General features: G+C 37.0%; 1 protein-coding gene across 1 annotated transcript in view; it reads right to left on the reverse strand.

The window, feature by feature from the left end:
- TTLL5 (tubulin tyrosine ligase like 5) overlaps window positions 1-22,940 on the reverse strand; it is a 145,993-nt gene that overhangs the window by 34,623 nt on the left and 88,430 nt on the right. Inside the window, exon 31 of the mRNA XM_081343313.1 lies at window positions 16,635-16,786. Within this exon, the coding sequence (XP_081199439.1) occupies window positions 16,635-16,786 (152 nt within the window). The remainder of the gene's footprint in view (window positions 1-16,634; window positions 16,787-22,940) is intronic.

The following is a 22,940-nucleotide window of genomic DNA, read 5'->3' on the forward strand; positions in this document are numbered from 1 at the left end:
CATTTAGTGACTGTTCAAAGTTACAACAGCCCTGGAAAAAGTGACTTATGACCATTTTTCATCTTTAAGCCTTTGTAGCATCCCCATAACCATGTGATCAAAACTCAGATGTTTGGAAACTGGTTCCTACTTATGAGTGTTGCTGTTTCACAAGGTCAAACTTTTGCAAACTTTTGCCAAACAAAAGCAATGGGGGAGCCAGGTTCACTTAACAACCGTGTTACTAATTTATCAATTGCAGTGATTCACTTAACAACTGTCGTAAAACAGTTGTGCAAAACTCACTTAACAAATGTCTCATTTAACAACATAAACTTTGAGCTCAATTGTGATCCTAAGTTGAGGACTACTGTACTTGCAGTGACATGGAAATTGAAACTGTGAGTCTTATGTTGCTGTATTACCTTTTTTATAGAAAACTATGTAACAGGTAAACTTCTCATACATATGTACATACATACATACATACATACATACATACATACATAAACAGTATACAGGCTGGAAGCTGATTACTGCACTCTTATTGCTAGTTGACCAGTAGTAGGAATTTCAGGCAATGTAGCCCATTTTTGTGTCAGAGCTATAATTAAATGTAAACAGCCCCCTCAAGTGAGGTGATGCTGAGCCTTAACTGGGGTTCCATAACTCAGTATATTTTCTCTTTTTTACTCTCTTTCCTCCCCCCCTTTTTTCTTGTTTCCATTCAAATATACACATATCATTCCATGTTTTACTTTGCTATTGTTAATAATAATTTCCATTTGTCAATTACAAAAGATCACACTGCTTGGATTCACATAAATACTACATATATTCCAAAAGTCTAGGTTCTTGGGAAGAACACGGGAAGTGCAGATGAAGGCCAGTGCCAGCTAAAGAACTAGCAGCTGTTGATTTCACATAATTGTGTATATAATAATTTATTAAATTTATATGTCACTCGACTCACAGAGACTGGGAGATTCACAATTGTGCAAACACAGAGAATACCTAAAACATAAAAACAGCACAAGACAAAGGGATAATGATGGCAGAGAGGAACAGAAAAAGAGGGGGGGGGCATGAAGTATCCTCTCCAAAGGCTGGGCAAAGAGCCAAGTCTTTAAGGCCCTTCAGAATCCCAGTAAGGTAGAAGCCATTCAAATTGGTTTTTAATCCCCAAAAACCCTAGCACGGCTTCAGCAAGTATTAGTCTTAATATAACTTAGCACAGGTTACATCTTCATGGCATTTTATAAATTCTAATATTACTTATGGCTATCTATCCTAACAGTTTATAGCATTTAGTTTTGTTGTAAAATTAATTGTAATTTTATAGGATTCTTTTGTTTTAATTCCTGTACTTTGTAATTTTCCCTTAATAATTTTATCTTTACATCATTTTATTCTGTCAGTCTGACTTATTATTTTTATTTCTATTTTAGAGTGATTGTTATGTTACTAATTCTATGCTAGTCTATGACCAAAATAAAATTGTCTCTGTTTTCCCGAAGCCTTTACATCTTTACTCGAGAGCCTAGAAGAAAGAATATCTGTTACTATATACCACTGTTTAGGCCTATTAATTGGGGAAATAATGCATACTACTTCCTTTTTCTTTATAGCTCTTGCTCCAAATCAGTATCCTTAAACCACATGTGAAGGAACTTATGACCCTCTAGTGCTGTTAATCTCCTAGCTAGGGCTGGTGGAAACTGCAAGTTATCCTTATCAGGAGGACCACATATTTCCTGTGTCTATCTTAAACTCTAGAAGATATCTTTTTAGTTGATTCTATGAATGCCTCAGTCTATGTCCAATAGGTCTGAGAACTTTGTAGGAAAGCAAAAATATCTCAGAGATTTCTGAACTCAAATATGTAGGAGAAAATCTGGCAGAGCTTTCTTTCTCACTCAGAATCAATTCTAGATAGCATTTAAAGCTTCACGTTTTTTTAGAAATCTTACCATTTCAGCAAGATGTGAAATCTCATCATCATAGATAAAAGATTTGTATCACCAAGATCGCATTGCAGAAAACTGTGAGTGAAAAATCTATCCCCCTCTGTAAAGCTTGAGGAGGAGCCACAGAGTGATAATTGTAGGGGGAAAAATAAAGGAACATATTTCTTACCACAGGCTGTAAAGGGGGAAAAAAATCAGTTACTGTAATTTGTAAGTCCTACAATAATGCCAGGGACAAGCATTCAACAGGCACTAGTTACAATGCTGCAGTGAATATTGTAATGAATATTGTATCCCCTGTGACAGAATTTCCATTGACTTCTGTTTATGCACTTGAGGATCATATAACATTTTCTTTGGTAAAGCACATCCCTCCTCCAGCCCAAACACTGGGATGTGACTTCAAGCTACTGGAAAAATGATAACCAAATAAAATCCCAATGGGATAGAGACTTTGTCCCTGAAAACAGGCCATCCGCTTAAAGACATGAATTTTGCTTAAGTTGCAAAAAGAAAGCCAACTATTGCTCTATTTTGTGGGATGCCCAAAGTTCAGCTTGTCAAGATGCTATAAAACATGAAACAATATCCCACAGCTATGAATGTACTGAAAACAGGCATGCACGCCATTTGTAGTTTTCTTAGTGCATAGCATGAAGATTACCAAAGACTTTTCCTAAAGAAGGGAGATTTGCAGAAATTGTTCTCCTCAGTTTCAGAACATACTTTTGACACATGGGCTATGAAGAGGCTGACAGGCAAAAAACACAAAAACCAAAGCCACAGATGACTGAATTTTGGAAAAGTAGAAAAGCATTTTAAAACTCCTTGGGAGATATGTACTTCACATAAAGTATGTCATACATATTCAATATTAATTCACTTCCTTCAGGGTAGCCAGTATAGATCTAATGCAATGCAAAATAAAGACAAACCACAAGAAATAGCATTTTTTTTCTGCTAAAAAAAGATCTTGGACAGCTTGCTAGTAGCTCCTCACACTGAAGTGGTGCTCCTTTCTATATATATTGCATGAGCACAAAGGATGAGACAAAGTTACCAATGTTACCGCTGTCTTCCTACTAGTTATATTTCATAAATTCATGTATTTTTCTTTAGTATATTTGAATGCCAGCAAAATCAAAAAGTAACTCCTAGCAGTTTCTATCATTAAAAGATAACAAAATAAGACACTAACCTTAAAATAACCAGAAATATTATAATGCAATAGGCACAACAATGACCATTCATTCTCCAAACGCTCTCTAGAACTAGGTTGAGTAGCCTCCACAAGACCAACAATGAGGCCAACCTAACAACCATCGCATCAGCTGGCATTTCCTTGGCCGCAAACCTCAGGAAGGATATCTGTATAATAAGACAGTGGATATCTCCACAAGGAGCAACAGGTGGGGCTGATATCTTGATTGATTCCTCCAATGGAGACACCATTTTGTCCTCCCATATTCAACTGGAAAAGCAAAAGCAATGCTTTTAATAGTAAAGCAAAAAACAGCTGATTCTAGATCAGAGGATAACACTGTAAATGGCAACACATGTTAAGGAAGCTGAAAGGATCCTTTTGCCTAGTTTTTAGAAAAAGAGGAGATATGCCCTGAGTAAATTTGCTGGATGCTACACAATCTACTTTCTGTATGGAAATAATGATGTATTTCACCATTCCATTCTGAAACAATTTTTGCTAAGTGGTTTAATAAGCTATTCTAAATCCAAGATTGCTTTTATGTCCCTGAGTTTCTTGGGAAACAAGGCAAATATTGATCAGATTATAAACATTTGTTGAAAATGTGGAACTGGCATAAGCCTTTGAAATCCTAAGTGTTGGATTGCACACATGAAGATTTCACACTTTGTTTGATCTCTGCTTGTATCTTGGCTTACCCCAAAAAACATCCTGTGTGGGATTTTCCAAATGAAAAACTCATTCTGGAACCACTTTTCAAAGTATAATCTATTCCAGAAGAGGTAGGAATAAATCAGAGTATGAGAATTCTCATTGGCTGAGAATTCCATAGTTCTACTAGCCCTAGTAAGGAATGGAGGTGGATATGATAGTAATCTCCTTTCCTCCCTCCCTCCTTCCCTTCTTCCTTCCGCTATGATACTATATGGAGGAAACAGGGAATAAAGGTAGAAGTATGTGTGAGATCAAAGTTCATGTCATCCCTGTTTTATTGCAACCAGGATAAGCTAGAGGGGTCAGCAACCTGAAACAGTGAAAGAGCCACTCGGAACCGGTTCCCTCACAAAAGGAAAAACTGGGAGCCGCAAAAAATGTGTGCGCATGCGCGTACATGTACACATGCGCAGAACAGGGTCTGACTGAAGAGTGGAGCCAAGGCGAGATATGCACCTACCCTGCATATTTGAATTGATTGGTTGAACTTTTTTAGTCCCACTTTTTTGTTTTTTGGACTGCACGTGGCAGAGGACTGGGAGCCGCAGGAGATGGCTGAAAGAGCCGCATGCGGCTCCGGAGCCGCGGGTTGCAGACCTGTGAGCTAGACCATGGGTGTCAAACTCAATTGCGTCACATGACTATCATGACGTAGCATGATGTTTTTTGCCTTTGCAGAGCTGGGGTGGGCGTGGCCTGTACGTGACACCCTGAGCTAGACCAAAGACAAACTATTTCTCTTACAGAACACAGGTTGCTGAAACATGTTTAGCTTTAACACTTGTTCCAAAAAGAAGCATCACCCAAAGAAATGCTCTCTAGGAGTCTAGGAAGAACAATCCCGTAACAGACTCCTCCATCAGAAATTTAGCCTGAAGATCCAGAACAGAATACTGACACACATGTAGTGTCAAATATGTGCTTGCAACATCAACGGCTTGAAATAAGTAAATGAAATATTACAAAGGAAGCCTAAAGGCAATCTGATTCAATGATTTCAGCATTTGTTTCCAAAGTACGTGTGAATATGAGGAATCTGAAGTGAAGCTGCTAACTTAATCTCAGGCAGTATACTTTGGAAAGAGAAAAGGCAGCTGAAGCTCAGGATGAGAAGAACTAAGAGGTTCAGGAGAGTTTTATAAGGGAAAGAGTGAGCTGACTTCAGAATTCGTCTAAAGCAGGGGTCTTCAAACTTAGCCCTTTTATGACTTGTGGACTTCAATTTCCAGAATTCCTCAGCCAGCGTGCCTGATCTAAAAGATGCATAGCAAGTTAATAGAGGCAACTTTCTAAGTGTGTATACTAATTACACCTGCTGCAAGGGCAACCTTGTCTTTTTGCTGGAGAGAAAATGAAAGATCTGAAGCTTTTAAAAACCTAATTAGATAAGGGGAAGAGTGCATATGTACTGTCTGTGATATGAAGGGAAGCAGAATGAGAGCTCAGGAGTTCAGAACACTGTAAACTGCCAAAGAGTAGAAAAGAAAGGAAACATCAAAAAGGAAGAAGATACCCCAGAACTTTCTACTCAGCCAAAAGTACATTTATTTATTTTATTTATTTTATTTTTTTATTACATTTATATCCCGCCCTTCTCCGAAGACTCAGGGCGGCTTACAAGCTTAGCAGGCCTATGTCAAGAGCTTTATATTTTATATTGGCCTATATGTTAGAACATGTTTGGCAGATAAATAGCTTGCTCCCACTCCAAAAAATATTCTCTTGTTTTCATTTCACAAAAAATACAATTTTAAGACCAATTATGAAAACATTACATAAATCAAAGTAAGTGAGAGATCATCTGGCTTAAGATACTCAGTGTCCCCATCCCATCATTGACTGAATCAGTGGAGAAGAGACAGTAATGGTGATCACTCTTATGACACTGAAATGTTTTATATTAGCAGAATCACACAGTAAACAGCTGCTTTTCTGTTAATTAGCAAAAGCCATATAACAAATGCACATAATAGGACTTAGTCTTGACTACTAAATGCCTGTTCAACTTTCAATAATTGCCCACTGGCCCATCCTGCTGGAACATGCTAATTAATGAGATGAAACATATTTCATTTTTCATTAATTTTTGCATCCACACAAGAAATTTGTTTTAAAAACTCTGCAGGAAAATTCATTCCAACTTTTGAACGTAGTAAAGTTTTTCAGAATACTACCTCAATTTCACACACAAATGTCCATTAGATCAAGGATTTGCCTATTAAACTGAGTATTTTTTCATTAAATCCAAACTATATTGTAAATGATGTTATTTATGTCAGTTAACTATGCAAGTTATAAAACTGAAACAAATGCAATAACATGAATTTAACGGACATTCGAATTTAACAGATTCTTCTGTCCCCAAATAGTCCATTAAATTGAGTATAACTACTTCAGGTACCAATAAAAAGTGTTATCTATACATGTACATACTTGTGTAGACAATTGGAAGCAATTCAAGCAACTGTCAGCCTTCCAAAAGATGTGGCTGTGTTAAAAAGTTCTGAAAAGAAGTCTGTAAAACACATCTTCTGTGTAATTTGCTCAAATTTCAGATAGAGTACTCATTGAGGATTTTTTATAACATAAGCATTTTTGAGTAAAAATATTGTTTCATAAAGTTCACACACACACATATATATGAAAATCATAAGAATATTCTACTTCATATAAAATACATACCAGTCATTTTTCATTAAATTGCACAGACTAATTTTCTTTCATACACACTATCTACTTGTTTTTACCAGAAGGATTTCAATGGTAACTTCACGCTTCAGATTTCTAGAAGTAATCAGCCATATTCCACATTATAATTTCACATCTACTTTTGTTACAGTCTTTAAAGACTACCTTATATGAAAAATGCACAATTCTATACTTCGCTGTTTATTGGAAAACATGGATGAAATTTAAAGAGGAGGTAGAAATTATGGAGGGGAGGTGATGCCTCAGTGGTTAAAGTCACTGAGCTTGTCAGCTGAGGAGCCGATAGCCCAGTTCTAGACCCAAGCTCTATGCAATGGGGTGAGCACCCATTATTTGCCCCAACGTCTACCCATGTAGCAGTTCAAAAGCATGCAAATGCAAGTAGATTAATAGATACTTCGGTGGGAAGGTAACACCATTCCATGCACCTCTGGCATATAGCCATGCTGACCACATGACTACAGAAACTGTCTTCAGACAAAGCTGTTTCCCTTGGCCCAAGAAACGGATGGGTACCATGCCCTTCAGTCAAAAATGATTGACAGGGAAACCTTTACCTTTACCTTAGAAATTATGGAGGCCAGACTAAGGAGAGGCAAGCTGAAATCACTTTCCATCTTGCCTCAAAACACAGGTGAGGCAGACAAGAAACCTATGGCATCAATCATATATTCAGCCTTTCCCAGAAAGCGTAACTGGCATCAGGCCAGCCCCAGAATTTTCAGAACTCTGAAACACACAAGAAGCCTGGACTTTCTCCACTAAGGCCAGGTCCCAGCTGTTCAGTAAGACAGGCCATCTTTCTTTCAAGAGATTTCAGGGTTCAGTTTACAAAATGCGTTGTGTACAGTATTGAGGGGCAAAGAATCAAAACACTAGGCCAGGTGTAGGCAACCTCGGCTCTTTTATGACTCATGGACTTCAACTCCCAGAATTCCTGCTGACTCAGGAAATCTGGGATTTGAAGTCCATGAGTCATAAAAGAGCCGAGGTTGCCTACCCTTGCACTAGGCTAGCAAGTCTAAGCTGCACAACGGGGGGGGGGGGGGAATGGGACACATTGTTAAGCAAAAAAAAAAAAGAAGCAATTGTTAAGCACTTAGCAAATAGAATTAGGGTGAGTCATACAAGTCATACACCACAGAAAAAAACCTGAGACTTGTCCCAAAACAAATTTAAATAATGTCAAAATGCGTAAAATCTTTTATGTTCTTGGCTAATTATTTTCTTCCCTTCCCCCTTGCACAAACACTGGCATGGGAGAGAAGAATGCAGTATTGGAGGACTTGGTTCAGAAAGACTATGCAGGGCTGAGGGAAAAATACCTGGCAGCTGCTAAAATGAAACTTCAAAGAATCGGCTCACTTTGAAATCCCCATCAGGCAGGACCTGCCTCTCTTCCCTGTTAACTTTCTAAAGGCTGTGGGAAACTTAACCACTTCATTGTGCTCAGCAGTTTTCAGGCCTTTCCAAGCAGGTAACGGCGAGAAACTGAAGGATAGCATCCCTCTCTATTTTACTCTTAGCAAGAAACAACGTACAATCACCAATCATGCATGGGGTTGTGGCTTATAGTATTTAAAAGATCTGCCAAAAAAGCTAATATTTTGGTGCACGTTTTCCACTTGCATCTTTCTGGATTTACCAGATCAGGTCTTTTCCTCTTATGACCTGTTCACAGTATTCTCAGTAGCCAAAATAACTTGCGAAGACAACTCTGATCTTTCAATTTCCTGTACTGCCTCAGTAGAATTCAATGAGGGATATGATGAAGCTCCATCAACATGTTGATTCAAATCCACCTCAGCTAAGAAATTGCTGAATGGCTTTTTGTAAAGTACCACACACCCTGACTCATTTCCCATCTTTATAGGAAGCAAACTATCAGGGGTCTTACAAGCAACAGGTTTTTCAACTAAAACAACAACACAGGCTTTAACCCCAATCCTGAGGAGCCCGGAAGGTTCTTTGGGGGTGGGGAGACAAAACTAGAGTGTAGATCCACCAAGTATTTCGATAAGACATCGAACGTGAATAGCTTGTTTTTCTTCTTCAAGATTTTTTTTCCCACTCCCACAATATTTCCTTGCGAATGAGAAGGAATTCCTCATCAATAGTAATCAGCCAACCTTCTCTACAAGTTTGACAGAGAAGAGATGGTTTACCTAAGTTCAAGCAAGAATGGCTCCCTTACATACAGTATATCGCACAGCAAGGCAGATTTAGCTGTCTGGAATGCAGTTTGGGGACAGAATCTGACAACAATTAGGAATATTTGATGTGAAGTTCGAGTATCTAAACCATGACCCATGGTTGGGGACGCAAATGAAAGGAAAAGGAAGGGTGTAATCCACTTTTTCTTTTCTCACTGTGGTTTTCATTTTTTTAATTTAAGTCTATTTTCTTTGCATTCCAATATTTTCTTTTTTTAAACACTATATGTATTTCAATACGTTAATTTTTTTTTTAAAAAAAACGAGAGAAAATAAAGTGTTCCAAATGCTTTTCTTTGTCAGTTCTGCAGCTACCTTGTTTATGTTCCCTGATTCTTCTTCTGAAGAAGAATCCTGCTCAACGTTTAGTAATACTCCAACATTTATCTATATTGGCCTATAAACAGTGCTTCAAATCTAATGTTATTAAATGTTGCAAAAGTCCTGTCACAAAAGTAGGTTTCTTCTCACCAGTAGAGATATTGGACAGATCTAAAGAAATGCATGTTTTAGGGAGTTTTTTATCTCTAAAGTAAAAAGCATCCCTGGAGGCAGAAAAGCAGAATACAATTTCAAATAATAATAGCTGCAATGATGATGATGATTGTGAAAGCAAACTGTAATGTTGTACAAATGTAAAAGATTAATAAAAGCTAAGTAGATATATATAATGGTTGTACATAAAAAATGGAGGTTAGGAACTTCAGCATATGCTACAGAAAGACAGATCAACAGATCTTTAAATATTATATAGAGGGGCAGAGTTTTTCTCATTTAGATGGTTATAAATATGATTAATATTTACTACATAAACAATTTCTTTTGTTCTGTTCAAACATGTCTGATTCCCAGAAACTGCCTTGACAAGTCGCTGCAGTTTTCTTGGCAAGGTTTTTCAGAAGTGGTTTGCCACTGCCTCCTTTCTAGGGCTAAAAGAAAGTGACTGGCCCAAGATCTACTAGTTGGCTTTTGTGCCTAAGGCGGGATTAGAACTCAAGTCTTCTGGTTTCTAGCGTGAGGCTTCACCACTACACCAAACTGGGTCTCTGAACAAATATTTGAATAGCATATAAATTGTTGAATATTTCTGATTTTAAAGATTATAAAAACTAACAAAAGAAATAGTAACACCATAAAATTGCATTGTATCAAGAGACTGAAAACAAGTGCCCAAGATCACATTCCCACAGGATATTTAACAATGTCTGCCATTGTTGAGGTATAACAAAAGATAATTGAGATGGGATATAGTGGACTAAGCTGGTAGGAATAAAGCAACTTGAAGTGTGTGTTGTTGTTTTTTAAGGTTTGACTCCTATCACAAAAAAAGCTTATTAACAAATTATAAATAGGTTTTTCCAGAAATCTGTTGGATATAGAGGCAACAAGTGGCGAGGTTGGGGAAAATATCTGGATTATAATATAATGTCCTCTGGTTTGCAGCATCCAGTATATTATACAGTAAATGCTTGCAAATAAGATGTGCATTGATCAGGTGCAAGTATCAGATGTTTGAAAATGAAATGCAACAATTTAAGGCAGAGTTGGTTGTTGGGAGCATTATACAAAGTAGATGACAGTATTCCCTTGATATCAACATACAGATTGCTGTAAGAAGATCTACTAGCTTTCGTTTTAAAGGAAGATACTGATAATAAATTCTAACATGAAACCTTTAAACTTTTATAAGTCCTGGTGACCACATGGCTCCAGAAACAAAGGTCTTACTGTGAAAAGATGAATGATATGTTTTTGAAAGCAATACAGAGAAATATATTCACTAAACTGTAGAGTGAGCATATTTTATTACAGTTTTTTTGGCAAACGTCCATGGTCATTTTATCCAAAGTTCTTTGTTTATTTGACTAAAGTAATACCTTCATTTATAACTGAGGATAACGAATGGAAAAACCACAACCTACAGTTTACCACAAAGCAGCTTAACTCTCTCTTCAGATAGCACAATCTTTTTTATGCTACTTGCATCAACAATGCCAAATCTAAACTCATAATATTGAATAATATAGCAGAAGAGTCTGTGTACAAGGAAAAAGTTGCAAGTAGGGGCATGCTCTAAGTAGATAGCTCCAAAAATTAACTGCCTTTTCCTAGAATTTTCAGGGTCTGTAATGCTTTAATAGATATAAAGCTAGTGTTTAACAGAATTCTCTTTTTAGAATGGATTTGCTCATTGTCCATATAGAAAGAAGAAGTAACAGATACTCAGCCAAGTATCTTGGCTGCCATGTTGCCAAGAGGTCAGGACACAGTTCTAGCCTGTAGCTTCCTATTCCCCTTACAAATGCAGAGCCAGGACAGGACAGAGACCACAGTACTTCCTAAGCTTTGATACTGCAGGCTCTTTGTATGGCTACAGCTTATATGCCTCTCTTCTTCTTTTCCCTGTGGAAAACAACAGAATTGCAATTTTGCAAAATTAATAAAAAACACAGGCATTTTCAAATAACCAGGGTTTTTTCCCTTCTTTAATTCGGTACTCTTTAAATAGCATGAAATATATTGGTTTCCCATATTCTCTTCTACCTGGAATATGACTCAGGATCAAGTTATTATATACTGTATAAACAGGAACACTTAAATTATCACTGATTTTTTTTTGTCTTTCCTCCAATCCTCTCAAAGAAATTTTTGGTTTATGCTGGAACTCTGAATAGTTCAGAAAACTGTGGATGTCTACCTATAAGCTGAAGAATAAATAATTACACCACCAATATAGTCCAAGTCCACAAGTTGCAGGTTAAAATGTTCCTTTCACCATATTCAATTAAATATATGAACATATTGGCCAAATATGTTTCAAATTTCAAACTCGGCTCAAGATATACATTATAACAATAGTCTATAGTTTTGAAACACATGTGGTCTCTCTGTGGAAATGTATGAGAATAAAATATAAGAATTCTATTTATATCAATGAAATAAACAAAGTTATGCTGATCTTAAAATGTTGGGGGAAGGGAAATCTCATAGACAGTTCATTTATTTAATCACACTATATGGAAATTATTAATATTAGCCTGGAATATATTTATTTCCTTCATTTTATCTGGAGCATAACTTCCTTTAACCAGAATCTCAAAAAACGTCTAGTAGTCTCATTGTATTTTTACTGTGGAAGAAAATACTTGTATTCTTGTATGAGTCTTATATGCACATTTAGAAAATTCATCTAGTTAGTTCTGGCCTTAGAAAATTTTTGCCCTAGAAGTACCATATTTAATAGTGTGACTTTATTCTAACATGGGAATGTAGCTTTCATTTATCAATAAGTTGTCAGTTCCTGGCCTTGTGCAAGAAATACATAGGAATGTTTAAAACAAATTGTGAGATAGCACCGATGTGTGCATACATACAGGAAAAAGCCAGAACCATGCCCTGACAGTTCAACTCAGAAGGAAGGGCTGGGCTGGAAAACATAAAACTATAAATTCCAGCCAAATTGTCTGAGGCACTCCTTTCCAAATCACTTGAATAAACAGCCAAAGCTTCTGACCAACCATTTTATTATTCATCTCTGGAAGACAACCATTTTGGACATCAGAACAATGAGCCCTAAGCAATTAGCTTTCTCAAATTTTCTGTACAGCAAAATTATATAGTTTAGTTGGGTCTAATCAAGACTTGGGAATAAATTTCCAGAACTTTAACTCTGCTAAGAATTTAATGGCTAATTTAAATCCATTTTTCCTATCTATTACAAAATCTCAAGACAGTCTTTCTGAGTTTTGTCCTTCAAAATACCCGCATAAATACATCTGCAAGGATGGGAAAGAAAGGGTTGATAGTGATTGGGTCAAACAAGAAATAAAGAGGTAAAGGCTATTTTCCTGAAACGTACACACTTGATGTATGCATATATATGCATGCACACATATACACACAAAAACTTATATTTGCTCTATGAAGAAAAACATGCATGTATGCAGAAAAACATTTGGAAGTGGAAGTTATTTAGAGTCAGCAAACTGCTTTGGTGAAAAGGATTAAGGCATCAAATTAGCAATGTCTTCATTTGACTACTGACTATAATCTTTTTAAATATAGCAACATTGAATGATTAGCCAAACATTTCCTGGCATAGCATAGAGTCTGCTGCTTATCCAAAACATTTTTACACTGCAGAGTAATGAATATGTATAAGGAATATTAACAGAATGAACTAGTCTCCACAAACACATACCAGTATAAGTAGGCTTCATAGTTTCTTAGAGTATCAATGTCATGCAAAGTGGCAATTGGAATTTAGGGTAGATTATATGCCTACAGATATAATGAAGACATTTGTGTACAAAAGCTTTACCATTTCTAAAAGCCATAATGTTTTATAATTTCTGACTTAATTTAGAAGTTTTAAATGTTTGTAATGTGACTTTCTGCAAGTATCTGCCTCCTTTCCTCTTTTCTGCATCCCTTCTCACCAATGTCATCTGCCCTAAGACCTTCAGTGCCAACAGGGTTTTAAGAAGCAAATTCTAAGCAACAATAGCTGAACAGTTAGATACCTGGGAAACACTAATTCTAGAAGAATTAAACACTTTAATTCTAGAAGAATTAAAGTCTAGAAGAGTCAAGGAATGATGAATTCTCCTTTCCTCCCATTTTTCCCCCCATGAACTTTGGAGCAAATAATCAATAAAACTACGGTACTTTTGAAGATTTAGGTATCTGCAGAACAGCCTAAAAAAGCAACAAAAAATGGGTAAATTGAAAATCTTTACCTTCCTTGCAAGCACAGAAAAATTATGATATAGCAGTAACTGCAACACTGACAATTTCTATTCTACCATAGACCAAACTAAAAATTTTAATTTTAATTTATTCAGTGTAGGTACTGCTTAACTCCAAACTGACTCTGGGCATGTAAATAAAGACGACAGACTAAAAACAGAATAAAATAATTATGAAAAATCAATAACCCTTCGCCACCATTTTTGCTCACCTGGCTGTTTGGGTCATATTGTTCTGATACTGTAAAGCAAAGGAAAGCTGAAGTAAAATCATTAGCACAATTGCAGTCACATGATTTTCCACTTAGAGCCTTGGTGGCACAAGTGGTTAGAATGCAGTACTGCAGGCTACTTCTGCTGACTGCTGGTTGCCAGCAGTTCAGCGGCTTGATTCTCACCAGCTCAAGGTTGACGCAGCCTTCCATCCTTCCGAGATCAGTAAAATGAGGACCCAGATTGTTGGAAGCAATATGCTGACTCTGTAAACTGCTTAGAGAGGGTTGTAAAGCACTGTGAAGCGGTATATAAGTGTTATTGCTATTGCTTCACTTAACCACCAAGTTGATAATCCCAATTATGGTTGCTAAGCAAGAACTACCTGTATTTATGCAACTGTACCAGAGGAGACAGAGCATATTTCAGTCTGCTCTCTGACCCAACTGAAGATCTTTATTGCTCTAAACCTAAAGTATAAGCACATCATAGATTTTCTTAGGGATCACTTAATGACCAAGTTGCCAGTTTCAATTGTGGTTGCTAAACAAGAATTACCTATGGAGAGGAAACAGGATTAAATAATTTCAAAGTACTGGGAACTGTGATATTTGTATCATCATAGTTATTTTGTATTGTCATAGCACTTAATTTGCCTTTAGTGTTCCCATGTTTTCATGTTGGTAAAAAGCATAGGCATTGGATTTATTTTTTTCAATTTTAACAGATTATAACTGCATTCAGATGCATTTTTTTCTCCATAAGTAAAAGCAAGAGAGTGTTACTACACCAATGACTTGATACCCAGAATTCAGTGTTATACTTGATTAGGTAATCAAAAACAGATCTGGATCTCAAGATAAACCTATTCTTAAAGAGGATGCACAGCTCATGAATAATCAGGCTGATAATTTGGAAATACTTTTTCAATGCCCCTTCCCAACAAACAATTCATTGTCCTGAAAGAAATTTCAAAGCAAGTCAAACAACAAGAATTAGTGATATTTGATCCCTAAGGATTGGGTGTGAGGAAGGGGAGTAGAGATTGCTTCGAAGTTATTCACATAAAAATAAAGACAGTTAATGAGCAATTGACCGATATAAAATAATGGACAATGCATTGCAGATTTACAAAAGGAGTTTAAGAGGGAAAGAATGGATTCTAACACCTTGATCTGAAATAAATGTCAGTATCAAGTTGAACTGAATGTTAGAAATACTCAACCATAACTAGAGCTGCTAGCAACTTGCTAATTTTTCATTTAGCTGATCTTGCTAATTACTTCTCTTGTAACTTCAGTGTTTCTTATATATAAGTATGAATACAGGTAGTCATTGTTTAGAGACTACAATAGGGACCAGAAACTTGTTAAGCAAAGCACTTGGTAAGTGAAATCACCACTATGCTTATGATCTTACTTCATCTTTCCTTTGCTGTAGAGACCTGCAAAGATTATAAATGTAAGGTCTGGTCATAAAGTTACTTTTTCATTAACATCATAACTGCAAACCATTGCTAGATGAGGAAGTCACTAATTGATGACTACCTGCATTAGTCTCTTGACCAACTCTTTGCTTGGACCTTGTTTGGGCTCAGAAGCTGGTTACAACTTGTTTGAAAGGACATCAGTGAACATCAGGGCTTTAAGCTAAATCAGAAAATTAAAAATCATCCTGGAAGAAGCCTACAGCAGATGTTACAATAAAAGCTATAATTTAATGGTAGTGTCTGGCATGCAGTAAGGCCTCAGATCTATTCCCTAGCATCCCCAGTAGATGGGAAAGAGTTTTCTATAACATGTTGTCAGAATAGCCAAAACATTATTTTTATATGAATGAGAATTAGCAAATTGAACCAAATCCAAGTGACTTTTGGGTGGATATTTCCTCTGAAGAAATAGAAAATGAGTTTGGAGACAAACTTTAATACATCTAGAATAATATGCTAAGTTGTAATATGATATTAGATTGACCATATTATATCTCTTTGCTGTATGGGCTGCAAATACATTTCAGGGTCTAAGTCAAGATAACCAATTTCAGCCTTTAAATCCTTAAAGGATCAACTTTTTCAGAAATCTCTTCCTTACATGTTCATGTTTTAAAACTTCTACTTCGGGTGGAAGAGAGGAAGACAGAGACATAAAATGGATCCTTGAAAATTGATTTCAATTTGTTGCTAGGTAAATTTAAAATCATATCTACCATTCACCAAAATCAGCTCCCTTTTACTGATTAATTTCCACTACAGTATTTCATATTAAAGGAGGAGAAGCATTTACATAATTGCTAAGGTTCACAAAAACTACAAGAAAATAGTGTCATTTATAGACAGATAAATCAATTTCAGACAAGTACGCCTAGTCCCATTGGCTGCTCTTTGAACAAGATACCCTACTGATGACAATGAGTAAAGGCAAAATTCTTGTTTGACTATTTGTTTCATTGAGTGACTAGATTTTATATCTTGAGAAAAATACTTTAATACCAACTTTTCTTTTCTTTTTTGTTATTTATATAATGGGCAAAATATATTATTTCTATAGAATATCAGCAAAAAACAAATAGAGAACTCTCATATCCGCTTCAGAATTAAAGACTGCCTACATATATCAATTAATCTAATTCAGACATGGTCTTGTAAAAACATAATATTCAGAAACTGGAGGTCTTCATGGCTATTTACTGGTAAAATTACTTCTTGATGGTGCCATGTGAGCCAATATATATTTTGCAGATGTTTCAATACTTATGTTGCTAGCTTCTTCAAGAAGTTAACAGTCAGCAAATAATCACATTCTTGCACAACATTATACAAGCAAAATGCTAATGGGATATGTGGATATGACTCTAAAACATATATTTTCAGTCTAATTGTTTCTCTTACCTCAGTGTAAAAGATGCAGGCCTGATATCAGGAGTACTGCTGTGTGTTTGGAAAGCCCAAAATGAACCTCCTGGATTCAGTGGTGGTCGATAACTGGAACCAGTTGCATTTATTTTATTAACAGCTCCATTTATCATATTTAAATTTGTCAGCTGAAGAGGAGAATAAGCAAATGATAAAACATTTTAAAAGATTCAACAAGACAACAAAAGTATCCAGTCATGAATTTTCACTGAAGGATTGTATATGGATATATAGCTAAAGAAACAGAGTCAGTTTACACAGCAAAGTAGAAGTTAAATAGCCCAACATGAGATTTGGTAACGCTGAATATATCTGAAGGATGCCCATTATAACAGAGATTCAACATGAATGCATTTTTAGAAGTTCTCCTTCCTCAGAAATTTTTGAAGTAATTTAATTCAGTAAGCAGCAACATTTTCAATATTTTCATTAATTAACAGAAAAAAGTACATGTACAAACATACGTGGTCTATACATATAGACATACCCAAGAATACATTAACCATTCTGTTGATTTCAGTCAAAAATGGAGATCATATGAGTTAACATTTCCATTCCTGAATTACATCTTTAACAGCAAGGCAACTGCAACCAACTCTCTTTAAACAAGGCATCCAATATACATAAAATGTATTTTTTGTATTAACTTTATTTTAAATTAAAAAGAAATTCTTCTCACGTTAAGGCAATCTTCCATTGCTTTATTAACAAACAAGGCTCAAGTTTGTTATTCCACACAACATCTAATGTCAACTTTATCAACTTCCTATCCCTCTCTATAAAAAATATGTTATTGGCTTAGGAACCACAACTGTTTTCTTCAAACCTCCAATCACCGTGAAACCTCAAAAATGGCAAATTACAAATAACTCTGTTATTCTGTCACTTGAGATTAAAACACTACCAAGAAGCATTCTGAGCTTAACTAAAATTAAAGGTTTTTTTTTAAAAAAAAATTCTAGAGTTTTAACAACTCTTCTTCAATAAATTCAAAATATGGCTATGAAAGCGGGATAATTAAAGATGTCCTAATTTAATATTAACAGGAAAAAGATGCAATCATTAGTTCTCCCTTCCCTGAGTAGCTCCTTTTCCTTTCCCAAAAATCTGCTCTAGAAAATTAGAGAACTTCCTAAACCATGTGTGAAAAGATGCTGGGGAATTATCCTCTTTTCCCTTTATGCCAGAAGAAATTAGTGCAAAATATCGCTTGGAGACACTAATTGTGTCGGAATACATCTTGACAATGCTTAGCTTCTGGACAAATGCATTTTTAATTTTCACTTTATATTAGTATTATATCAAATGTTGTTCTTAGCTGCGAAGTCGTGTCCGACCCATCGCGACCCTATGGACAATGTTCCTCCAGGCCTTCCTGTCCTCTACCATCTTCTGGAGTCCATTTAGGCTCACGCCTACTGCTTCAGTGACTCCATCCAGCCACCTCATTCTCTGTCGTCCCCTTCTTCTCTTGCCCTCAATCTTTCCCAGCATTAGGCTCTTCTCCAGTGAGTCCTTCCTTCTCATTAGGTGGCCAAAGTATTTGAGTTTCAACTTCAGGATCTGGCCTTCTAAAGAGCAGTCAGGGTTGATTTCCTCTAGGACTGACCAGTTTGATTGCCTTGCAGTCCAAGGGACTCGCAGGAGTCTTCTCCAGCACCATAGCTCAAAGGCCTCAATTCTTTGGCGCTCAGCCTTTCTTATGGTCCAACTTTCACAGCCATACATTGCAACTGGGAAGACCATAGCCTTGACTATATCAAATAATTGATATAGTCAATTATAGTCAACAATTATATCAAATACAATTATGTATTTATTCTAGTCCAAGCCAAGGAATAAGAATATGAGATTTCAGTGCATTACCCAACTCCTTACTTTTCAGAAAATGCTAATCTTCTTGAAAACATGACAATAGTATTATTTAAATCATAAACCATGCCATCATTTAGGCAATTTTTCCCAATGGAACTCGGGTTTTTTTCTGCACTGTATATTTGATCATGCACACTGTCTTCTGATATGGTCATAAAGACCTCTATTTCTAGCAATAAAAAAAGAGCTTAATGTAGCCATCTCTTTCTACATTACTTTCCATTGTTAAAACTCTGTTTGTTTTAAAGCTGTATTTCACACTGGAACAGGTGTGTAAATAGTTGAGCATATGGTGGGCAAGGATGTTTCACGCATTCCACACAGACAGGTGTTCAACTTACAGCAGACTTAAATACAGTCACTGGAATCAAAAGTAGGAATCAGAGCCTATTGGAGCATATTTAAACCAGCCCATCATGTTTTTTCAGTGTGATAGTTATTCTTCCACTCCTTGATTTGTTTCTGCTGCTATAATTAACCTGCCAGCTCAGTAGATTCCTTGGGGAACCAGTAGAATAATTCACATCTGTACAGCAGAGCTCTGCTTTGCTGACTGTGACTTTCCATCCTCAACATTTGATATGCCTTAAGGTATATCATGAACATATCATATTTAATATAGCCTTGCCTGAGTTTAAATGTAAGGGGAGAGTACAAAAGCAAGACAAAAACCAAATTTTTTGCATAGGAAAAATAGGTTTTATAGGCTTATATATTTATTTGTGTTTGTTAGATCTCTATCTAGACTTTCCTCCAGGAATTCAAGAAGACTCACATACTTCATTAGACCACTGTAACAACAACCCTGTGACCTCAGTACAGGTAGTCCTCCCTTACCACTTGTTCACCGACTGTTCAAAGTTACAATGGTGCTGGGGGAAAAAAACTTTATGGCCAATTTATGACCTTTGCAGTATTCCTCAATCATGTGATTACAATACATATTATCCTGTTGGTCACCCCCACCCCCCATTTTCAGAGTAAAGAGACTGGAGAGCAAAGAATTGGAATTGGAAAAGAATAAGTTGTTTGCTCTTCTACATACCAAAAGTAATGTGATCATGCTGGCAGTCAGGGCTGGGAGCTGAAGATATGCCACACAAGCAGCCTACTCTCTTGCAAACTCTTCCTCTTCAATTTCTCTGCTTTGGGAGGTGGGGAGAAAAAAAACAAGCAATTTCTGTAGGCAATCTCTCTTTTGTGTGACCTTTATCTCCCCTTGCAGAATGAAGAGATTAGAGAGGAAGGGATTGCAAGAGAGTAAGATGTTTGCTCTTCAACACCTTGAAAGCAATGTGATCATATTGGGTTATAATTTTTGCATTCATTCACTTCCTTATGTGTAAAAGTTCAATAATGAACTTCCAATATGTTTTTTTTAAAAGTGTTCCCAACCAAGGGAGACTAAGAACTTACAGGTAGTCCTCACTTAATGACAGTGTTTATTTATTATGAAATTTATTTACTGCCCATCTCATATCCAACTACTGTCCAGTAATTAGGACTGGAATCTCCATTGCTAAATGAAGTGATTGTACCACTTAGTGACAGAAATCCCGGCAGTCCCCATTGCCATTGTTAAGTGAGAACCGCAGGTTTTTAAGCAAGGATCTTCTTGCAACCTCTTGCTGTTTTCCAACACGCAGGAAGTCAATGGCAGGAAGTCACAGGTCCTGGGTGGCTTACAAGCAGGCCAGCAAGTGGATAAGCAGCGTGAACATAGTGGAGTGGGGAGTGGCTGTTGCTGGGCATGGGAAGCTGCACAGGTGGCTGCTACAATGCCATGTGAGCATGGCCAAGCAGGTGCTACAGAGTGCAGGCCAAAGGTTGGGCTCCTTGGGGGAAAAAAGTAGTGGAAACAGGATTGGCCTGCAATCTACCCTGCTAGTTTCCTCGCTGATTTCGCTTGTGGGTAGCTGGCAGGCGAGTTCACAAATGGTGATGACATGACCACAGCATGCTGCAAATGTCGTAAGTGCGAGGGGGTTCCCAAATGCCTAAATCATGATCATATGACTGCAGGGGTGCTAGGATGGCCAGAACCTCGAGAACCATAATTAAACCCTTATTTAGTGACATTGTAACTCTGAACAGTTGCTGAGTGAGTAGTCATTAACTGAGGACTAACTTTATGCTCATTTTATTACTTGTTTTTAGCGCTTCACAGCTACTCACTAGTTTCAAGTCTCATAAGTCTTCCCAGATATTGTTATCTATTAACACTAAATGTTGCACATTATTATTTTAATTCATTTTTCAGCTATGATGACTGACTGAGCTCGCTTACACAAACTATTTTTCTAAACATAACTAGGTTGGAGTTTAGACATCAATAAAGTATATAGTAATCATGCAGTATTTCTTAGAGCAACTACTGCTGCTTACAGAAGAGCACTGTACCACCAGAATAAGCAAGCTAGACTATCAATTTCCATTTATTTTATCTCACTTCCACTGTCAAAGACCATTTTGAACCTGTGCTTCTTTCTTTTCAAAATAATCTTCCTAGTTAAAAAAAATGGGTTAAGATTAAATATCCTTGCTTCTGTCGCCTGGAAGTGTGTATTTTTATGTCCTTCTAGTTATAGGGAAGGGACGCGGTGACTCAGTGGGTTAGGACGTTGAGCTTGTCGATCAGAAGGTCGGCAGTTTGGCGAGTCGAATCCCGAGTGCCGCGTAGCAGAGTGAGCGCCTGTTACTCGTCCCAGCTTCTGCCAACGTAGCCGTTCGAAAGCATGTAAAACTGCAAGTAGAAAAATAGGGACCACTATGGTGGGAAGGTAACAGTGTTCCGTGCGCCTTTGGCGTCTAGTCATGCTGGCTACATGACCACGGAGACGTCCTCGGACAAGCGCTGGCTCTTCGGCTTTGAAACGGAGATGAGCACCGGCCCCTAGAGTTGGAAACAACTAGCACACATGTGTGGGGGAACCTTTACCTTTAGTTATAGGGAGGGAGAAAAGTAGAGTCTATCTGATAGTACTTGTTGTTTTACCATTCATAGTTATCTACTAATATGTAAAATACCTCTAGGAAGGAAGGGAGCCTTGTTCTGCAGTTAACTGAGGTCTACTTCAACCCATCCCATAGATAAATTACCCTCAGGCAAGTTTACCTGTACATTTGCACTTACAGATATAAGAAAAAAAAATAGATTAAAGGGCTTGAGAGGTGCGAAGTTTCCATGTACATCAAAACTGATTTGGCTCAAGGCCCATAACATTCCTACCCTGCTTGCAGAGTTTACCAGCTCACAGGGTATGCACATAAAGAGCGTAAGAGTTCCAGTCTCCAGAAAACATTCCAAACAAAACCTGCACAGACATTCCTGGGAAACCTGACAAATTTGCAGATTTGTTTGTAGTGTTTCCAGCACATGCATCTTTTTTTTTAAAAGAATCTGTATTGTAATGTATTGTAGGATTATTTGCTTTTCATTACTAGAAGAAATCAGACTTGGAATTAAAGAGTTTTAAAGCTAAAAATTCACTGGGAGTTATTTCAGTAAGGCTTAGATGTGCCAAACATTTGATGATCAGAGAGTTAGCCTTCCCACAAAATAGTCACTTGAACCTCAGCTTGACTCAGCTAGCAACTCCTTGAAATCCTTCAAGACTAAATCCAGCTAGGAATGATACTGTTTCTGACAGTCCTTTTTCTTCTATATTGTTTTCTTTTGTAATATTGGTGCACATCAGCTTTCAAATGAATCTGACATTGTAACTACTAAAGAAAAACTGACAAACAAAAAGAAAGGTGAAGTAAAAGACGGGTGGAAAAAGAAGGGGCGATGGCTAAGAAGAATTAAAACATTTCCTGTTTCAGCTTGCAGATGAATGGAAGATCCAGGAGGGAGAGGCTTAAAAATAGATTGAAAAAAAAGCTTCCTAACATTGAGTATATTATAGATGAAGAGATAAATCTCTGTGGTTTAAAAGCATAACTAATTATATATGTTTTTCGTGAGAAGACTGTGATAGAGAAAAATAGGGGGAAGGGGAGGGGAAGGGAGGGGAAGGGAGGGGAGGGGAGGAGAGGAGGAGAGGAGAGGAGAGGAGAGGAGAGGAGAGGAGAGGAGAGGAGAGGAGAGGAGAGGAGAGGAGAGGAGAGGAGAGGAGAGGAGAGGAGAGGAGCCAAATACACAGCCTGGGAATTTAATCTCCTCCATATTTTTCTACCAGAGCACCGTAAAAAACAAAAACAATTTGAGATACCCTTAAAAGCAGAGCTTGTTCATATTTCCTAGCATTTGACATAAAAGATTTACTGTCTCTTACACTGGAGGCAATACATCACCATCGTGGCTAGCAATCGTCTACAACTTGATTCTACTTATGAAGCATACACTAATTCTTGAGGTGGCTAGTGCCAAGCAGAGTGGTGGTGGTGTTTTAAAAGAGAGAGAGA

The sequence above is a fragment of the Vipera berus genome (genome assembly GCF_964194415.1).
Source record: "Vipera berus genome assembly, chromosome: 1".
Lineage (NCBI taxonomy): Eukaryota > Metazoa > Chordata > Lepidosauria > Squamata > Viperidae > Vipera > Vipera berus.